The sequence below is a fragment of the Carcharodon carcharias genome, chromosome 18 (assembly GCF_017639515.1).
Source record: "Carcharodon carcharias isolate sCarCar2 chromosome 18, sCarCar2.pri, whole genome shotgun sequence".
NCBI lineage: Eukaryota > Metazoa > Chordata > Chondrichthyes > Lamniformes > Lamnidae > Carcharodon > Carcharodon carcharias.
In genome coordinates this window covers 71,743,933-71,758,783 of record NC_054484.1, presented here as the reverse complement: position 1 = coordinate 71,758,783, position 14,851 = coordinate 71,743,933, and the positions used below count along the sequence as shown (strand labels likewise).

At 41.7% G+C, this 14,851-nt stretch overlaps 1 protein-coding gene across 2 annotated transcripts in view; it reads left to right on the top strand.

Annotated features, from left to right (window-relative positions):
* Nucleotides 1-14,851, top strand: part of mao (monoamine oxidase) — a 384,518-nt gene that overhangs the window by 353,681 nt on the left and 15,986 nt on the right. The window contains exons 12-14 of one of the 2 annotated variants that reach the window (XM_041211761.1): nucleotides 1,076-1,173; nucleotides 4,710-4,821; nucleotides 10,165-10,260. In XM_041211761.1, coding sequence (XP_041067695.1) covers nucleotides 1,076-1,173; nucleotides 4,710-4,821; nucleotides 10,165-10,200 — 246 coding nt within the window. In that variant the 3' untranslated portion in view covers nucleotides 10,201-10,260. Of the gene's footprint in view, nucleotides 1-1,075; nucleotides 1,174-4,709; nucleotides 4,822-10,164; nucleotides 10,261-14,851 lie in introns of those variants that run through there. The other variant, XM_041211760.1, reaches the window with a different exon arrangement.

Sequence of the window (14,851 nt, the reverse complement as noted above, 5' to 3'; positions counted from 1 at the left end):
CTCTAGATCCACCACAATGTGGTTGACTCTCTAGCTGTCTTCTGAAATGGCCTAGCAAGTCCTTCAGTTGAAGAACAATCAGGGATGGACAACAAATGCTGGGAAAAATTTGAATTGTTGTTGGAGATTTTTTTTAAAAATAGCTTTTTTCCTCTAATGTAATTCCATCTTTCTTTCCCTCTTTATTTTGCTTTCTGAAACTGATTTGATATTGAATTAAGTATTCTAATTGATGCTTCCTGGTTCAGACCCTGCACTGCTCATTAATGATTCTTCAATCTGATTAGGTAAAAGATACACAGTGGCTTTCCCTGTGCACAAAGATTCCACATGCCCTGTAAAAGATGCTGTACTCTTTTGACTCTCTAATTCACAGTAAGTTATAGTGCAAAATCCCATTGAAAGTCTGTGGGCAAGTGTAAGTGCAGTTCATTCGATGCTCAGAACAAAATCCAGCTTATTGGAAGTAAAATAGTTTAGTGTACAAGATAATTGAGTGCACATGGTATATTTGTTAAACATATTTTGTCCAGCCCTTGTACTTTGTGAACTTGCGTAAGCGTAAGCCATGTATTCATCCTAAGTGCCCTATTAATTGAGAGAGTAACAACGTTGGATAGCTGATAAGCCGAATGCTGAGCTTAATAGTTTACAGCAACCATTATCTGTTCCCACAACAATCCCACATACTTGCATCAGTGATAGCCATCTCCATTGATGTAGGCTCGTCACTTTTGGCCCCAGCTTTGCTAAGTGATGGCAGAGATTTAGTGGCAGCTGGGTGTCCCTGTACTTTTCCATACATACTATTACTGGATGGCATTTCCTCATAATACTGTCCAAGTACAGAACACTGGTCATCTAGTTGTTTGCCAGCATTCCTGCACTTCATTTGCCACTGATGTTCTCTGCAGATCCCTTCCAGGTTTCTTGGTTCATGTGTTCTTAGAGTATCTGTCTGTTGGAAAGCATGCCATCAAAGATCTGTATCCACTATCAAGGATTACAGACTTCAAATAAAAAAGTGTAATATATCAGAAAATTGTGTGTTTTTTGTCTTTGTATTTTTGTCTAGCCCATTCATTATGAAGAGAAGAACTGGTGTGAAGAGCAGTATTCAGGTGGATGTTACACTGCGTATTTCCCTCCAGGAATTCTGACTCAGTATGGCAAGTATGTGCAATAATTTTATTATCTCCATCAGTTAAACATTTGCTGAAGTGTGAATGGATTCAGATTAGGCCTTATAGAGCAAAACATTGCTAATTTAATCAACATTCTTACATGGAGCATTTGTTCAGGTTTATTGCCATTCTGCAGAGTGAAATCCTGCTTCTCCATAATAGTCAGAGGAGTCAGTAACACTTGCTGAAATGTCAATGGATCAGTTCAAAAGGCTGTATATTGTCCAAACAATGCCCTTGTTTTTTCTGTTGGTGATGTGTTCTTTAGAATGTTGTGCCCAGTTACATCAATTTAATAAGCAGCAGTGCATGTCTTATTTTTGAATTGCTCCATTCATCTGGACATCTTCATTATAGGCAGTGAGAAGATCAGAACTAAGGTTCATTATTGGGCTAAAGCAGATGGGTGGAACTTTAAGCTGTATTTTGGTATTATACCTGATATGATGCGACTTGAAGGAAAATAAATGACACAAATGCTTTGTACATGGAGTTGAAATAGGTAAGGATAAGTTTGAAAGAAACCTGGGGCAGAGTTTTACAGTCCCTGGCTGGCGGGTAAAATGCAGCGTGTGGTCTGCCTGCTACCTACCTGCCCACCCTGACCTGTCTCCCATTTTACAGGGGGCAGTGGAGGTGTCAAGATGGCCCACCCACCCTTGGGCCTATTGAAGCCCTTAAATGGGTAGGTAATGGTCACTTAACGGCCTTATTCCATCCCTGTGGCTATTTTACTTTCAGTAGGGGAGGCCCGTGCCAGGTGGGTAGCCTGTTAGTTTTTAACTGGGCAAGCTGGTGTCGGACAAGTGAGGGGGAGGAGGAGGGGAGATCTCCTTTCGGGGTCCCCTTGTGCCTATCGGAAGCAAGCCTGCGGGGGGGCCGCCAGCCAGGCCCTGCCTATATCCCAGACCTACCTGAAGACTGATTTCCATTAGTTTCTGTTCTTTGGGAACTGCGTGTAGTCCAAGCAGTGGCCACCGCTTGAACCTGGCATTGCTGGGACTACAGAGCTGCTCCCCAATTGGATTGGCCAACAGCTCTCTGAGGCAAGACTTCCTCCGCAGATTACTCTGCTGAGCAGCTAAATAGCTGTGGAGCAGCCAGTATTGGCAGGGATGCATTCCCTGGTGACTCTTCACGTGCTGAGGCAAGAAGCTCTGCCACCTGAAAAATCCTGCCCCTGGTGTTCTAGTACACTCGATGTTTAACATATCCAACCACTGTGGAGCAGTAGGTAACAAAACCAATTGAATGTTGAACTACATATAGGGCAGAGTTTTACCCTTGGCATGCAGACGTGTGCCTGACATGTCCATACATGAAATAAAGCGTGTTGATGCCAGACCAGTGCCAACACGCGCATGTGCGACAGTTTGCTGGGCTGGCACGCAATGAAGACTGAGGCGCAGCCACCATTAATTAAATGGCCAGTTAAGGCCCTTTTGAGAGAACAGTTGACTATGAGTTTACATAGCCCATGCGATTTTCAGGCCATTGCATGAACAAAATGGACAGGCCACAATTTTCAGGCCATTGCATGGACAAAATGGGCAGGCCACAATTTGCAAAACCTCATCCAGGATAAGAGGGGTCAGTGGGCTTCACAAAGTGAATAGTGAATAGTTTTGGTTATCACTTGAAGCTGCTTGCTTCTGGGAACAGGACAGCTTCATTTCGCTCCAGTGCTGCAATCAGGATATTTAGATGCTTCAGTTCAGGACTCAGTATTGTCTTTCAGGCCCCCGGAGAATTCACACTGGGTGGGGCCTTCCAGGAATCAGACAGCCTTCCTTTATCCTGGTAATGAGCATTGTGGTCTCTGCTGGAGGCACCTTCTCTGAGGAGGAAGAGAGGGTCAGAACGGGGAGGAGGCCAGGTGTCCCTATTCAGCCTCCAGAGGAGTGACCTGTGGGAGGACAGGTGCAGGCGTAAGGGGCGCAGGGCCAACAAGAAGGCCAAGGCGGAAGGGGCCGCAGAAGACGCCACTATCCTGCTGCCAGGGTTTACAGGTGGCGATGCAGCTACCTCAATACGTCTGAGGTGCAGTGCTGAAGGAGGCTCTGACTCTCAAGGGAGGCAGTGACCTCCATTTGTCAGAGGGTCAGGCTTGAGATCAGGTCAGACTGTGTGGATGGACACCCCATGCCAATGGCTCTGAAGGTCACGGTGGCCCTAAACTCCTATGCCTCCAACTCTTTCCAGGTCTCAGTGGGGAATCTTTGTGGAGTCTCCCAAGCAGCTATCCACAGTTGCGACAAACTAGTGACAGAAGCTCTGTTCAGGTGGGTATTGGCTTTCATTCATTTCCGTATGGCTGAAGCCAGCCAGGATGAGCGAGCCAGAAGCTTTGCAGCGATTGCTGGGTTCCCTGTATCCAGGGTGCCATCAAATGCACACATATGGCCATCAAGGCACTAATGGATGAGCCGGGAGCCTTCATTACGAAGAGATTCCTCTCCATGAACATGCAGATAGTGCGTGACCACAGGGGATGCAAATTCTGCATGTCTATGCAAGGTACCCTGGCAGCTCCCATGACGCTTACATCCTGAGGCACTCAGGTGCTGAGGCTGTTCAGTGCTCCAGCCTGGCTGGATGGATGGCTGCTTAAAGTGTCCTGTTCGGATCATCAAGAAACATGGGAGACATTCAAAAACTGGAGGCAGTACAGACTCTAGAGTCAGACAGTTGGTCTCTAGCGTCAGGAGCCTAAATCAAGAGGAAAGTCTGAAAAGATAGGTTTTTAGCTTGGATGGGAGGCATTTGAGAGTTGATCATTCTTTATAAAATTTATTTATGACGGCAAATACGGAAAAAGATTAATCTAGAATACTAGTTTTAAAATAAACAGATTAGCATAATTGGAAAGGTAAAATACTGTAGATGCTGGGAATTTGAAATAAAAACAGAAAATGTTGGAAGTACTCAGCAGGTCAGGCAGCATCAGTAGAGAGAAAAATAGATTTAACGTTTCAGGTCGATGACCTTTAATCAGGGTTCTGATGAAAATGTGTTTCTCTCCACAGATGCTGCCTGACCTGCTGAGAATTTCCAGCATTTTCTGTTTTTGTTAGCATAAGTGGACACAGGTTGAAACTAGTAAGAGAGCTTTAGGACTAAAGCTCTCAGGAAGTTCTTCATACAGAGTGAAAATCTGGAATTCTACCTGTGATACTTCTGTGGTAGAACTGTGGAAGCAAAATGCTTGGATTCACTTAAGAAAAAAATTGATACTTCAGTGGGAGGAGTGTACAGTTGTTCTGGAAACATGAATTAAGATGGCTCAAATGGCTTTTCTCAACTGTGTGGGTGCCAAAAAATTGAATGATGTTCCATTCTTCCCTGGAGGAGCATAGAATGGAAAAACATGCACAAAATTGGCACCAGTTTTTATATTTATAGATACAAATATAGTTGTATGGTTGGTGCTGACTAGTTTCACATGTAGACGTACATATTTCCATTGATTCATTTCAGTTGTGTTCAATATTCTAAACATGTTGATGAATATTTTTGTCTTTAAAGAATCCTGAGACAGCCATTTCAGAAGATATACTTTGCTGGCACTGAGACAGCCACCGAGTGGAGTGGATACATGGAAGGTGCTGTGCAGGCTGGGGAGAGAGCAGCTAGAGAGGTAGGGCAAAAGGAATCCTTTATTGTAATAGACTAATGTTTTGCATTGTGCTCTTCAACAAAACTCCAATCAATTGAGAACATATCCTGGTGTTGGAAAGTAAGTGTGACTAAACCATGCAGTGAAATAAAAATAACTTTTGCATTAGTGGAAACATTCCTCATTATTGAAATGGTGTGTTTGTATAAGGCATGCAGCTTGCAACTTAAATGCATCTTTAATACTGGACTCTCACCTGCTGCTGGTTTTCAAGTGTTTAACTTATGTGATTTGTTTTGTAGATGACACATTGAGCCCATGGGAAGTGAAATTTACAACTCTATAGGTAGATTGATGAGCACTCATGTGTAAGTCTTGGCTCTGTGGTAGCACTCACCTCTAGTTAGAAGGATGTGGATTCCAGAGATGAGCATGTAATCTAGACTGACACTCTGAGTAGTACTGAGAGGGCGCTGAAGTGAGATGCCAACCTAGATTAAACCGAGCCCCTGTCTGTCTTCTCGGATGGAAATAAAATATCCCATGGCATTAACTGAGTCTTCATATTGTCCTGGCCAAAACTTATCCCTTAACCAACATCATAAAATCAGATTTATCTGGCCATTTAAATTGTTATTTGCAGGATTTTGCTTTGTGCAGATTGGCTCCAAGACAAATTGATTATGGCTGGATTTTACATTTGCAAATTGGGATTGCTGCACATGTGTAAAATCCGGCATGATGACTGTATATCACAAACCCAACGTTAACACGCCGGTTTCCATTAATACGGTAGGTAGGCGAGTACCGAAATCTGCAGCTGGCCAGCCATTTTGTAAAAAAAAATCACTAACAGGCAATTGAGCTTGTTAACAAGCCATTGACTAGAATATTATGCTGCCCACACCATAATGTAGTTGGTGTGGGCAAGAGTAGGGAGTCTGCTTTTGCACCAGCCTCACCACCCTCCCTTAGTGCCCAATCCCTTCGCATCCAAGAAGCCTGGGCACTTACCAGCCATGGCACCATCAATGTTCTCTATGGGCCTGCTTGCAGTTCCGGCATCATCCACTACTGAGTTCTGGTGCTGCTGGGACTGCTTGTGCTGCTGGCCAATCTGATTAGCTGGCAGCTCTTGAGGGTGGCACTTCCTGTCCCTGAGGGACAGATGTCCCACTCTTCTCTCATTCAAGCCGCTGGCGGTGTGGTGTTGCCGCGGGGTGGCCTTTTTTTTAAGTTGGTCGGTTTGCAACCAACTTATAATGGAGCAATAGCCCCACCAGTGAAATCCAGTCCAACGTTTCAGAAGTACTTCGTTGAATCTGAAGCATTTTAGGGTGTTGTGTGAATATCAGAGGCTCTACACAAAAGCAAATTATTTCTTCCTTTTATTTTCCTTCCCTGCTACCTTTTTTTTGGTTTATATATCAGTTTAATGACACTTTGAAAATACATAAATCATCACATTTAATAGCATTTTATTTCAGCCTGATGCTTTTATACCATTGCAGGTTAAATGCATTTCAACAATGAGTAAAAGAGTGCTTCAATAGCTTAAGTTCAATGAAATTAGAGACAGAAGCAAAAATAAGATATATAATCATTATAAGGGAATAATATAAAATTATCTTTGAGAAACATATAGGGCAAGTAAAAGGAAGGCAGGCCAAATATGAAAGCCTGAGAGGAAGCAATGCAATAAGACTGGTAACCATCTAAAAGGAAATAAAAGCTTTCCTAAGCACATAATAAGAACAAAATGGCTAGATGAGACCACAAGCAAACCATCTGCTACTTGAGAGGGGGAACTAACAGAGGTGTTTTTTTTTTTCAAAACTTCCCTCTATTTTTAAGAGAATGATGAAAGTAGGACCTAGAGGGTACCTGAGAAGTATATGGGAGACCTACTACAGGAGATAAACATTCAAAAGGAAACTATACTTATAAATTTAATGGGGTTTAAAAACAGCAGAGTCGCCAGGCCCAGATGATTTGCATGTCAGAAAACTGGAACTGATTTAGGGAAGGAATAACAGAGGAATAACTGTAAATTGGAAATGAGAATTGAACTAAAGGGCTGGAGAGAAATGTAACAAGAAATGTTCAAGGAGAGGGAAGGGAATAATGCAGGAAATTCTAGGCCAGTGATACATTGGTTGAGGGTAAAGTTCTACAGTTCATTAATTTTTAAAAATTCATTCATGGGATGTGGGCATCGCTGGCTAGGCCAGCATTTATTGCCCATCCCTAATTGCCCTTGTTCGAGAGTCAACCACATTGCTATGGGTCTGGGGTCCAGTTAAGGATGGCAGATTTCTTTCCCTAAAGGACATTAGTGAACCAGATGGGTTTTTATGAGAATCAGCAATGGTTTCATGGTCATTAGACTTTTAATTCCAGATTTTTATTCAATTCAAATTTCACTATCTGCCATGGTGGGATTTGAACCTGGATCTCTGGAATACAAGTCCAGTGACAATACCACTATCTGCCTATTATTAAATATGGGATGCATTGGTTAACAATTGGAAAAATGTGGGCTAAAAGAAACAGTAAGCATGGGTTTGCCGAGGATGGGTAATGCTTGATTAATTTAACTGATTATTTTTGAGGATATCCATGTATAAATAAAGAGAATCTGTGATTATAAGGCGTTCATAGGAGATTTGTGTAACCATATGGGTAGAGAGATGTCTGGAGACAGAAAGCAGCAAAATGAGATGCATGAATGTTTCTGAATTGGCAGAAAGTAGGTAATGATGTGCCTCAGGGACCTGTGCTGAAACTTAATACAAAAGCAAAATACACTGGATGCTGGAAATCTGAAATAAATACTAAAATGCTGGAAATACTCAGCAGGTCTGGCAACATCTGTGTAGAAAGAAACAGAATTAACATTTAAGTGACCTTTCATCAAAACCGGTTCTGATAAAAAGTGATTGACCTGAAACCTTAACTTGATTTCTCTATCCGCAAATGCTGCCATATTTGTTAAGCATTTCCAGTACTTTCTGGCTTTTATATTCTGGAACCTATTTTACTTCCCATTTAGATAAATGATTTGGACATAGGCACAGGAGGAATGATATTGAAGTTTTCTAAATGATACCAAGAGGCAGAATGTAGGAAATTGCATCTGAAAAACAAGGTTTGTTTCATACGGACCTCAAATCACAATGTTAGAATTGTTTTTAATGCCTCCAATAGCACTCTGCAACTTTAATTAAATAGTCATAAATAATTTTTGAAAAGCATAATACATGTCAGAATTAATTTAATATTTTACTTAAATTTAATTTGAAACTGCATTACAGAATGCCAGAATTAATTGTTTTCTTTTTTCATAAATTAATTTCGCAATGCAATTCTCATTAACCGCAAAGTAAGTAGAAAATAAAATTTAAGTAATTCCGTGAATGTATTTACTGTCACCATGTCTGTAGAGTCCTGAGATCCAAGTATTCCAAACAGAGTCTTCCAATGGGCAAAATAGGCGTTTTAGGTTGAGAGAAACCTTCAACCTTCTGATTTCCCAATTCCCTTTATAATTGTATCTGCACGTCTCCTCCCCATACTTTCCCCCACCTCTGTATCTGCCTCTAGTAAAACAAACAGGGAAGCCCAGGCAGCAAGTGTGAAAGCATTTGATGCACAGTGTGCGTAATGAAACCTCTTTGTCTTAGATGGGTTGTGCTGCTGTCCTGAAGCTTTTCACTTTCCAGCTCTGTCAAAAACTAATGAGACTTATTAAAATTGAAGCTGCCAGCCTGTGTGAAACAGTCTAATGTATTTAAGATTATTGAATCCACTACTAATTAACTTATAGCTGTTGTATATTAACCCTTTCCTTTCCAGCACCAGCATTGTTCTACTCCCATTTATTTGTGCCAGACTGTAGTTCTCTTCTTTATAATGTTTGAATGCTAAATCGCATGCAGCAGTTATTAACCTAGTGTTCAGAGGACTCATTATTTGTTTCACCACACACCCTAACACTTCATACTCATTGCAACCCCTCAGATTTCTCTTTTTTCGTTGTAATTGCTCATTCAACACCCACTGCAGTGGGAGATAATTCATTCCAGAAACCAGTTTAAAAAAACCCACAAGGAAAAAATACCATTTCTCATTATGGCAGTGATTTCCTCCATTTCAGCTTGTCTCCCCTAATCAGTGTACTGCAATGAAAGGTCTTCTAGCATCTATTTGGTTTATCCCCTAATTGTTTTAAATACTGAAAATGTATCTTCTCTTGATCCTCTGTTTGTACTAAGGAAAAATAATCTGCTTTCTCTAAGACTGTCATCAATCAAGAATAATCCTTTTTGTGATTCTATGTAGTCACTGAAAACTATAAGGTAACCACAGCAATACTATACAAGTTATCCATTGTTGACAGATTTACCCTTGCAGTATAAAAAGGCAGAGGTAGCAATAGGACACTTGCCATATATCAGAGAATGACAGCTAAATACTCAGACACATCATGTACCATTTGAGGTACATGGTTGAGAACTGCTAATAGTATTCAGCATGCGCTAACAGTTAATATTTCTGTTATCTGCAATATGGGTCTTAGCTTAGGTTGTTCTTGGTAAGGATCGATGGAGACTGCTGGAGGCGAGGTAAACTTTTTATTAAACATTCTCCTCATTGCATACAAGACAAGGCTTAGTGTGGGGCTTCACACAGAACCATCCCACTGTTGTCATGTGATCTTACATCACTGATGTAGATTGTCTACTTATAAATTTAATATTAATCATTTACATACCCCCTCATCTCCCCCCTCCTCCCAAGTCTCTGACTCTATTCAATACATTATTTACATTATCTTACATCTTCCCACCACACCGCACTGCTCCCCCCCCACCCCAATACCCGGAGTCTCTGCCTTCATCTCTGGTTCTCAGCGATAACCGTTGTGGTTGTTTCACCAATCTCCCCGATCTTGTTCTCAACTCTCTCTAAGAGGATGTAGAGGTTTCAAGTTCTCCTTGTTCTCTGTCTCTCGAACTCAGTAGAGTAGTAATGATCATCAGAGACTTCCAGATCGCTGTTCAGGTCATTTTCCTGATCTTCTGGGTGACTGGTCCATTCCATTGAAGGCCATCGTCTTGCAGAAATGAGTGCACTTCTGTTTCTTCTCACTATTCCACTTTCAAACTCCACAAAATAAGATCTCGGATGTACTGTTTCCTTTCCAAAACCTGGCCTTGGGGTTTTGGTCACAAGTTCTTACTGACTCCCCTGCTTGGAGTTCTGGTAAATTATGTACTCTGTTATTGATTATTGTTTCTTTTTTGATATGCATGATACTTATCCTCTTTCTCCCTTACTCTCTCTATACCTGCTACCTTGAAGGATGGCATAAGTGTGTGCAGAAGAGCAGGAAGTTGAGTCCTCAGGCATCAGAAACTGTATAAATATTGCCTCTACGAGAGCAGGTCAGAGGCTAGGAATCCTGCGGTGAGTAGCTTGCCTCCTGACTCCCCAAAGCCTGTCCACCATCTACAAGGCGCAAGTCAGGAATGTGATGGAATACTCTCCACTTGCCTGGACGAGTGCAACTCCAACAACACTCAAGAAGCTTAACACTGTCCAGGACATAGCAGCCTGCTTGATTGGCCCCCCTTCCACAAACATTCACTCCCTTCAACACCGACACACTGTGGCAGCAGTGTGTACCATCTACAAGATGCACTGCAGGAACTCACCAAGGTCCATAGGCAGCATCTTCCAAATCCATGACCACTACCATCTAGAAGGGCAGCAGATAGATGGGAACACCACCATTTGGAAGTTCCTGTCCAATCCATTCATCATTCTGACTTGGAAATATATTGCTGTTCCTTCATTGTCGCTGGGTCAAAATCCTCAAACTCTCACCCACAGAGCTATAGAGAGGACCTACACCACATGGACTGCAGCAGTTCAAGAAGGCAGCTCCCCACCACCTTCTCAAGGGCAGTTAGGGATGGACAATAAATGCTGGCCTAGCCAGTGACACACTCATCCCTTAAATGCATTAAAAAAAACTCCTCCTTCGGCCTCTCTATTTTTAGCTTATGGGTATCTGGCTGAGCTAAATCAAAATTGCTGGAAAGGCTCGGCAGGTCTGACAGCATCTCTGGAGATAAAGACAGAGTTAATGTTTTGAGTCATATGACTTCTTCAGAACTCTTCAGAGCTCTGAAGAAGAGTCATACGGACTCGCAAAGTTACCTCTGCCTTTCTCTCCACAGATGCTGTCAGACCTGCTGAGTTTTTCCAGCAATTTTTGTTTTTGTTTCAGATTTCCAGCATCCACAGTGTTTTGCTTTTATCTAGCTGAGCTAGCTGTGTGGATACACCCGTAGGTTTCTATGAACTGCTTAAAACGTTTGTTGGCAACCTGTGGGCTGTTGTCTGAAATGACCACATTTGGAATGCCGTGCATGGCAAAAATTTCTTTTAGTGACGACAGCTTCCAAGGTGGGATCATGCAAATGTTTAACCTCAATTCATCTGGAGTAATAGTCAACAACTGTGAGGAATGTCTTTCCTTTGAGTGCAAAACAATCCATTCTGAGACATTCCCAGAGTCTGAAAGGAAAGGAGGATATCATCAGTGGTACTCTTTGCTCGTGGTGATGGGTTGCACAGTGATGCAGTTTGAAATCATTTCTTCTAATGGTTTTGAGATCCCTGGCCACCAAACAGAATTTCACGCTCTAGCATGACACTTTGTAATGCCAGGTGTCCCTGGTGAATATCTGAAGGATCTTGAGTCTGACGACTCTAGGTATGACCAATCTCTCATCAGAAATCAACAAGTCATCCACAACATGTCTCTGTTGCTCAAAGTATATAGATGAGATTATGTGGAACATGTTCTGGTCATCTTTTGATGCTGTATTGCCAAATTTGAGCACATTCTTCACCTGCTTTTTGTGCCTTTTGAATTTCATTTAGTGTCTGTTCGTGCTAGTTTAAATTTTTTGGTCAGTGAAGTAAAGGACTCCACATCTTGGACAAAATTTATCTCCTCTTGTTCAGGCTATTCAACAGCAATGTGTAACAATGCATCCAATGAAGTTTGTTGTTTTCCTTTGACATACTTGGTGGTAGCATTGAATCTCTGACCTCAAACAAAATCTCGGCACTCTTGGTGGTATCGTTGCTAATTCTTGAGCATTTAATAGTGTAATGAATGGTTTGTGGTCTGTCTCAATGGTAAACTTCAGGGCTAAGACATAATCGGCAAACTTCTCACAAGCTCATGTGGCTGCCAATACTACTTCAATTACAGTGTATCTTTGCTACATTTCAGTAAATGATCAACTGAAGGTTAAGGGATAAATGACTGCTAAACTTCAGTAGAAAGGAAGAGAAAAATCAGAGAAACAAGTACACTCATCTGTGTTTACCATCTGAATCTGAAAGAGTACTGCTCCTAGTTTAGTCAATGTTGCATCATAGGCAGTTCTGGATCCAATATGTCTGGTGAACTAAGCATCTTATTCCTTTGAACAAAATTTGTTTTTCTTCCCAACACCATGCTTGGTCTTGCCTAAGCAATTGATGCAGTGGGTCATTCACATGTGTCAGATTAGGTAAGAACTTTTCTATTTGATTTGCCATTCCCATGAAGTGCTGAAACTCTGACATTGTAAGGTGGTGGAAATTCTTTGATTGCCTTGGTATTTTTCAGGATCGGCCCTGATGTGTCAACTATGTGCCCCAGAAATTTGATGGTTGGTTGCGAGAACTCATTATTAGTCCTGCTTCTTGCAAGCATCGCAATGCTGCTTCTACTCTGGCATCATGCTCTGATGTAGTGGACCTTGGATCAGGATGTCATCCATGTGACTGGTGACTCTTTCGAATCCTTCCAGAATGCTTGCCATCATCCTTTGAACAATTTCTGGTGCTGATGTAATCCAAAGGGTAGTTGATTGAAGCAATATCTCCCAAACAGTATGATGAATGCTGTCAGTAGTTGGATTCCTTATCCAAAAGTAGTTTCCAAAAGCCACTGCATGCATCTAGTTTGGTAAAAATTCTGCTTTTTTGTTAGCTTCGCCAGACTCTCATCCACAGATTCCATTTGTTGGATCTCCCTTTTCACAGCTTTGTTTAATTGTTTCAGGTTGATACAGATTTGCAGTGAGCTATTTAGTTTTGGTACTGGAACCGTGCCTAAACACCAACTTGTAGGTTTCGATACAGGTGAGGTGACTCCCTGATACAGCATTGACTCAATTTCCTGCTTTCCTTGGAGTGAACAAGCACCCTGGTGTGGCATCTGGTCTCAATGTGATATGATAGGCTGTTTTTAGTTTCTCAAGACCTCCTGAGTTTGGAAATTCTGTCTTGAATTCTTCTGGTTTGGCTTGGCTTCCCAATTCTTCTACTTTGTAGCAAGTTGTAGATATGTACAAGCTTCCCTGCTTAATGGTGAAAGCTCTTGGATCACATACAATGTTTCTCTGATTTTTCTCTTCCTTTGTATTGAAGTTTAGCAGTCGACTGCCCCTTGACCTTCAGTTGAATGGCCTCCTGAACCGCAGAGTTGTATGGTCAATGGCTGGAGGAAATCTTGCTTCCGCCACTGTTCTATGTCTGAAAGAACTGAAACTCTTGCCCCAGTGTCTAATTTGAAGTTTTTTATGCCCGTTGATTAATATCTGTGTTCCAATGGGTCCCATGAGATCCTGTAATTTCCCCTAGGCATGGCACTTCATTGTCTTTTGCATCTTCAATTTCCTGAATGCTACTCGTTTTAATTGGCTTCTCTTTAAATTTCTGAGTTAAGAGCTTTTTGCTGCAGCATACAGCTTTAAAACACCTCTCACCTTACAGGCATGGCACTCTGTGTTTTTTGCAGGATACTCTTCATGCCGATGCAGCCTTTTCCCGCCACACTGAGAACACTGGAGTAATGATGGCTACCATGCCCTCTTCACTCTTTCGCTGTTTTTGACTAGGTGCACTGCCACTTCTGTGCCCTACAAACTGCACTGTCAGCCATTTTTCTCCATGAAATCTCTGTCACTGCAAATAAATACAGTTTTTGCTTCTGTCCGATTTGTTAACTGCACAGCTTTTGGTAGCGTTATATCCTCCCTCAACTGTAGAAAATCTGAAAGTCTCCTCTAAGACTCCTACAATAATGCAATCCTGAATTCGTTCATCTTTTAGGGCTCCATACTTGCATATCTCAGCTAGTTGATATAAATCATTAATGAAGGAAATTAGCTCTTTCCTGGTCTTTCAGTACATCTAATGAACTTCATCCTTCTATGATTGTGTTCCTTCTAAGGCAGAAATATATACCAAAAACTTTTATAACATCTTTGTATGTCACCGTGCCTTCATTTTATGCCTCGTCTGACCATTATGTTGTCCGCACTGCTACTTATGGGTTAGAGAAGAATACTGACCTGTCCCTTGCTAGGCTTTCTGCTAGTTCCGAAGCAGTTCTGTACCTGGTAAACCTACGATGCCAGTACTGCTGCTACTCTGCTTGATCCGGGGCCGTCCACGTGTTTGAAGCACTCTGGTAAGGACAAGATTTTCCCTATGGCTTTTCTTCACTTTAGCCTTTCTTCGAGTTCTGTTGATGATTCTTGTTGCACTGCCCTTTGCTCGTAGTTGCTTTCATTGCTGCTTTTTTAGTCACTGGACATTTTCCTTCTGATTTTTGTCTTGCTGAGATTTTTACTTGGTGCTTTTTCAATTGTCTTTACCACTGCCAGCATCTATTATCATTGTTGTGGGTCTTAGTTTAGATATCCTTGGTTAGAATCAATAAAGACTGCTGAAGGCAAGGCTGTTGCTAAACTTTACCTTTTATTAAGCATTCATCTAACAATACATAGTACAAGGTTTCACACACAACCATCCATCAGTAGGCTCTGTCATGTGATTTTAAATGACTGATGTAGTCTGCTAGTTACATATTTAACCCTTTACACCACATCTCCCCCCCCCCCACCACCACCCCATAAAGTCTGACACTATTCAATACATCATTTACATAACCCAACAATATTCACTTTTATTTGCT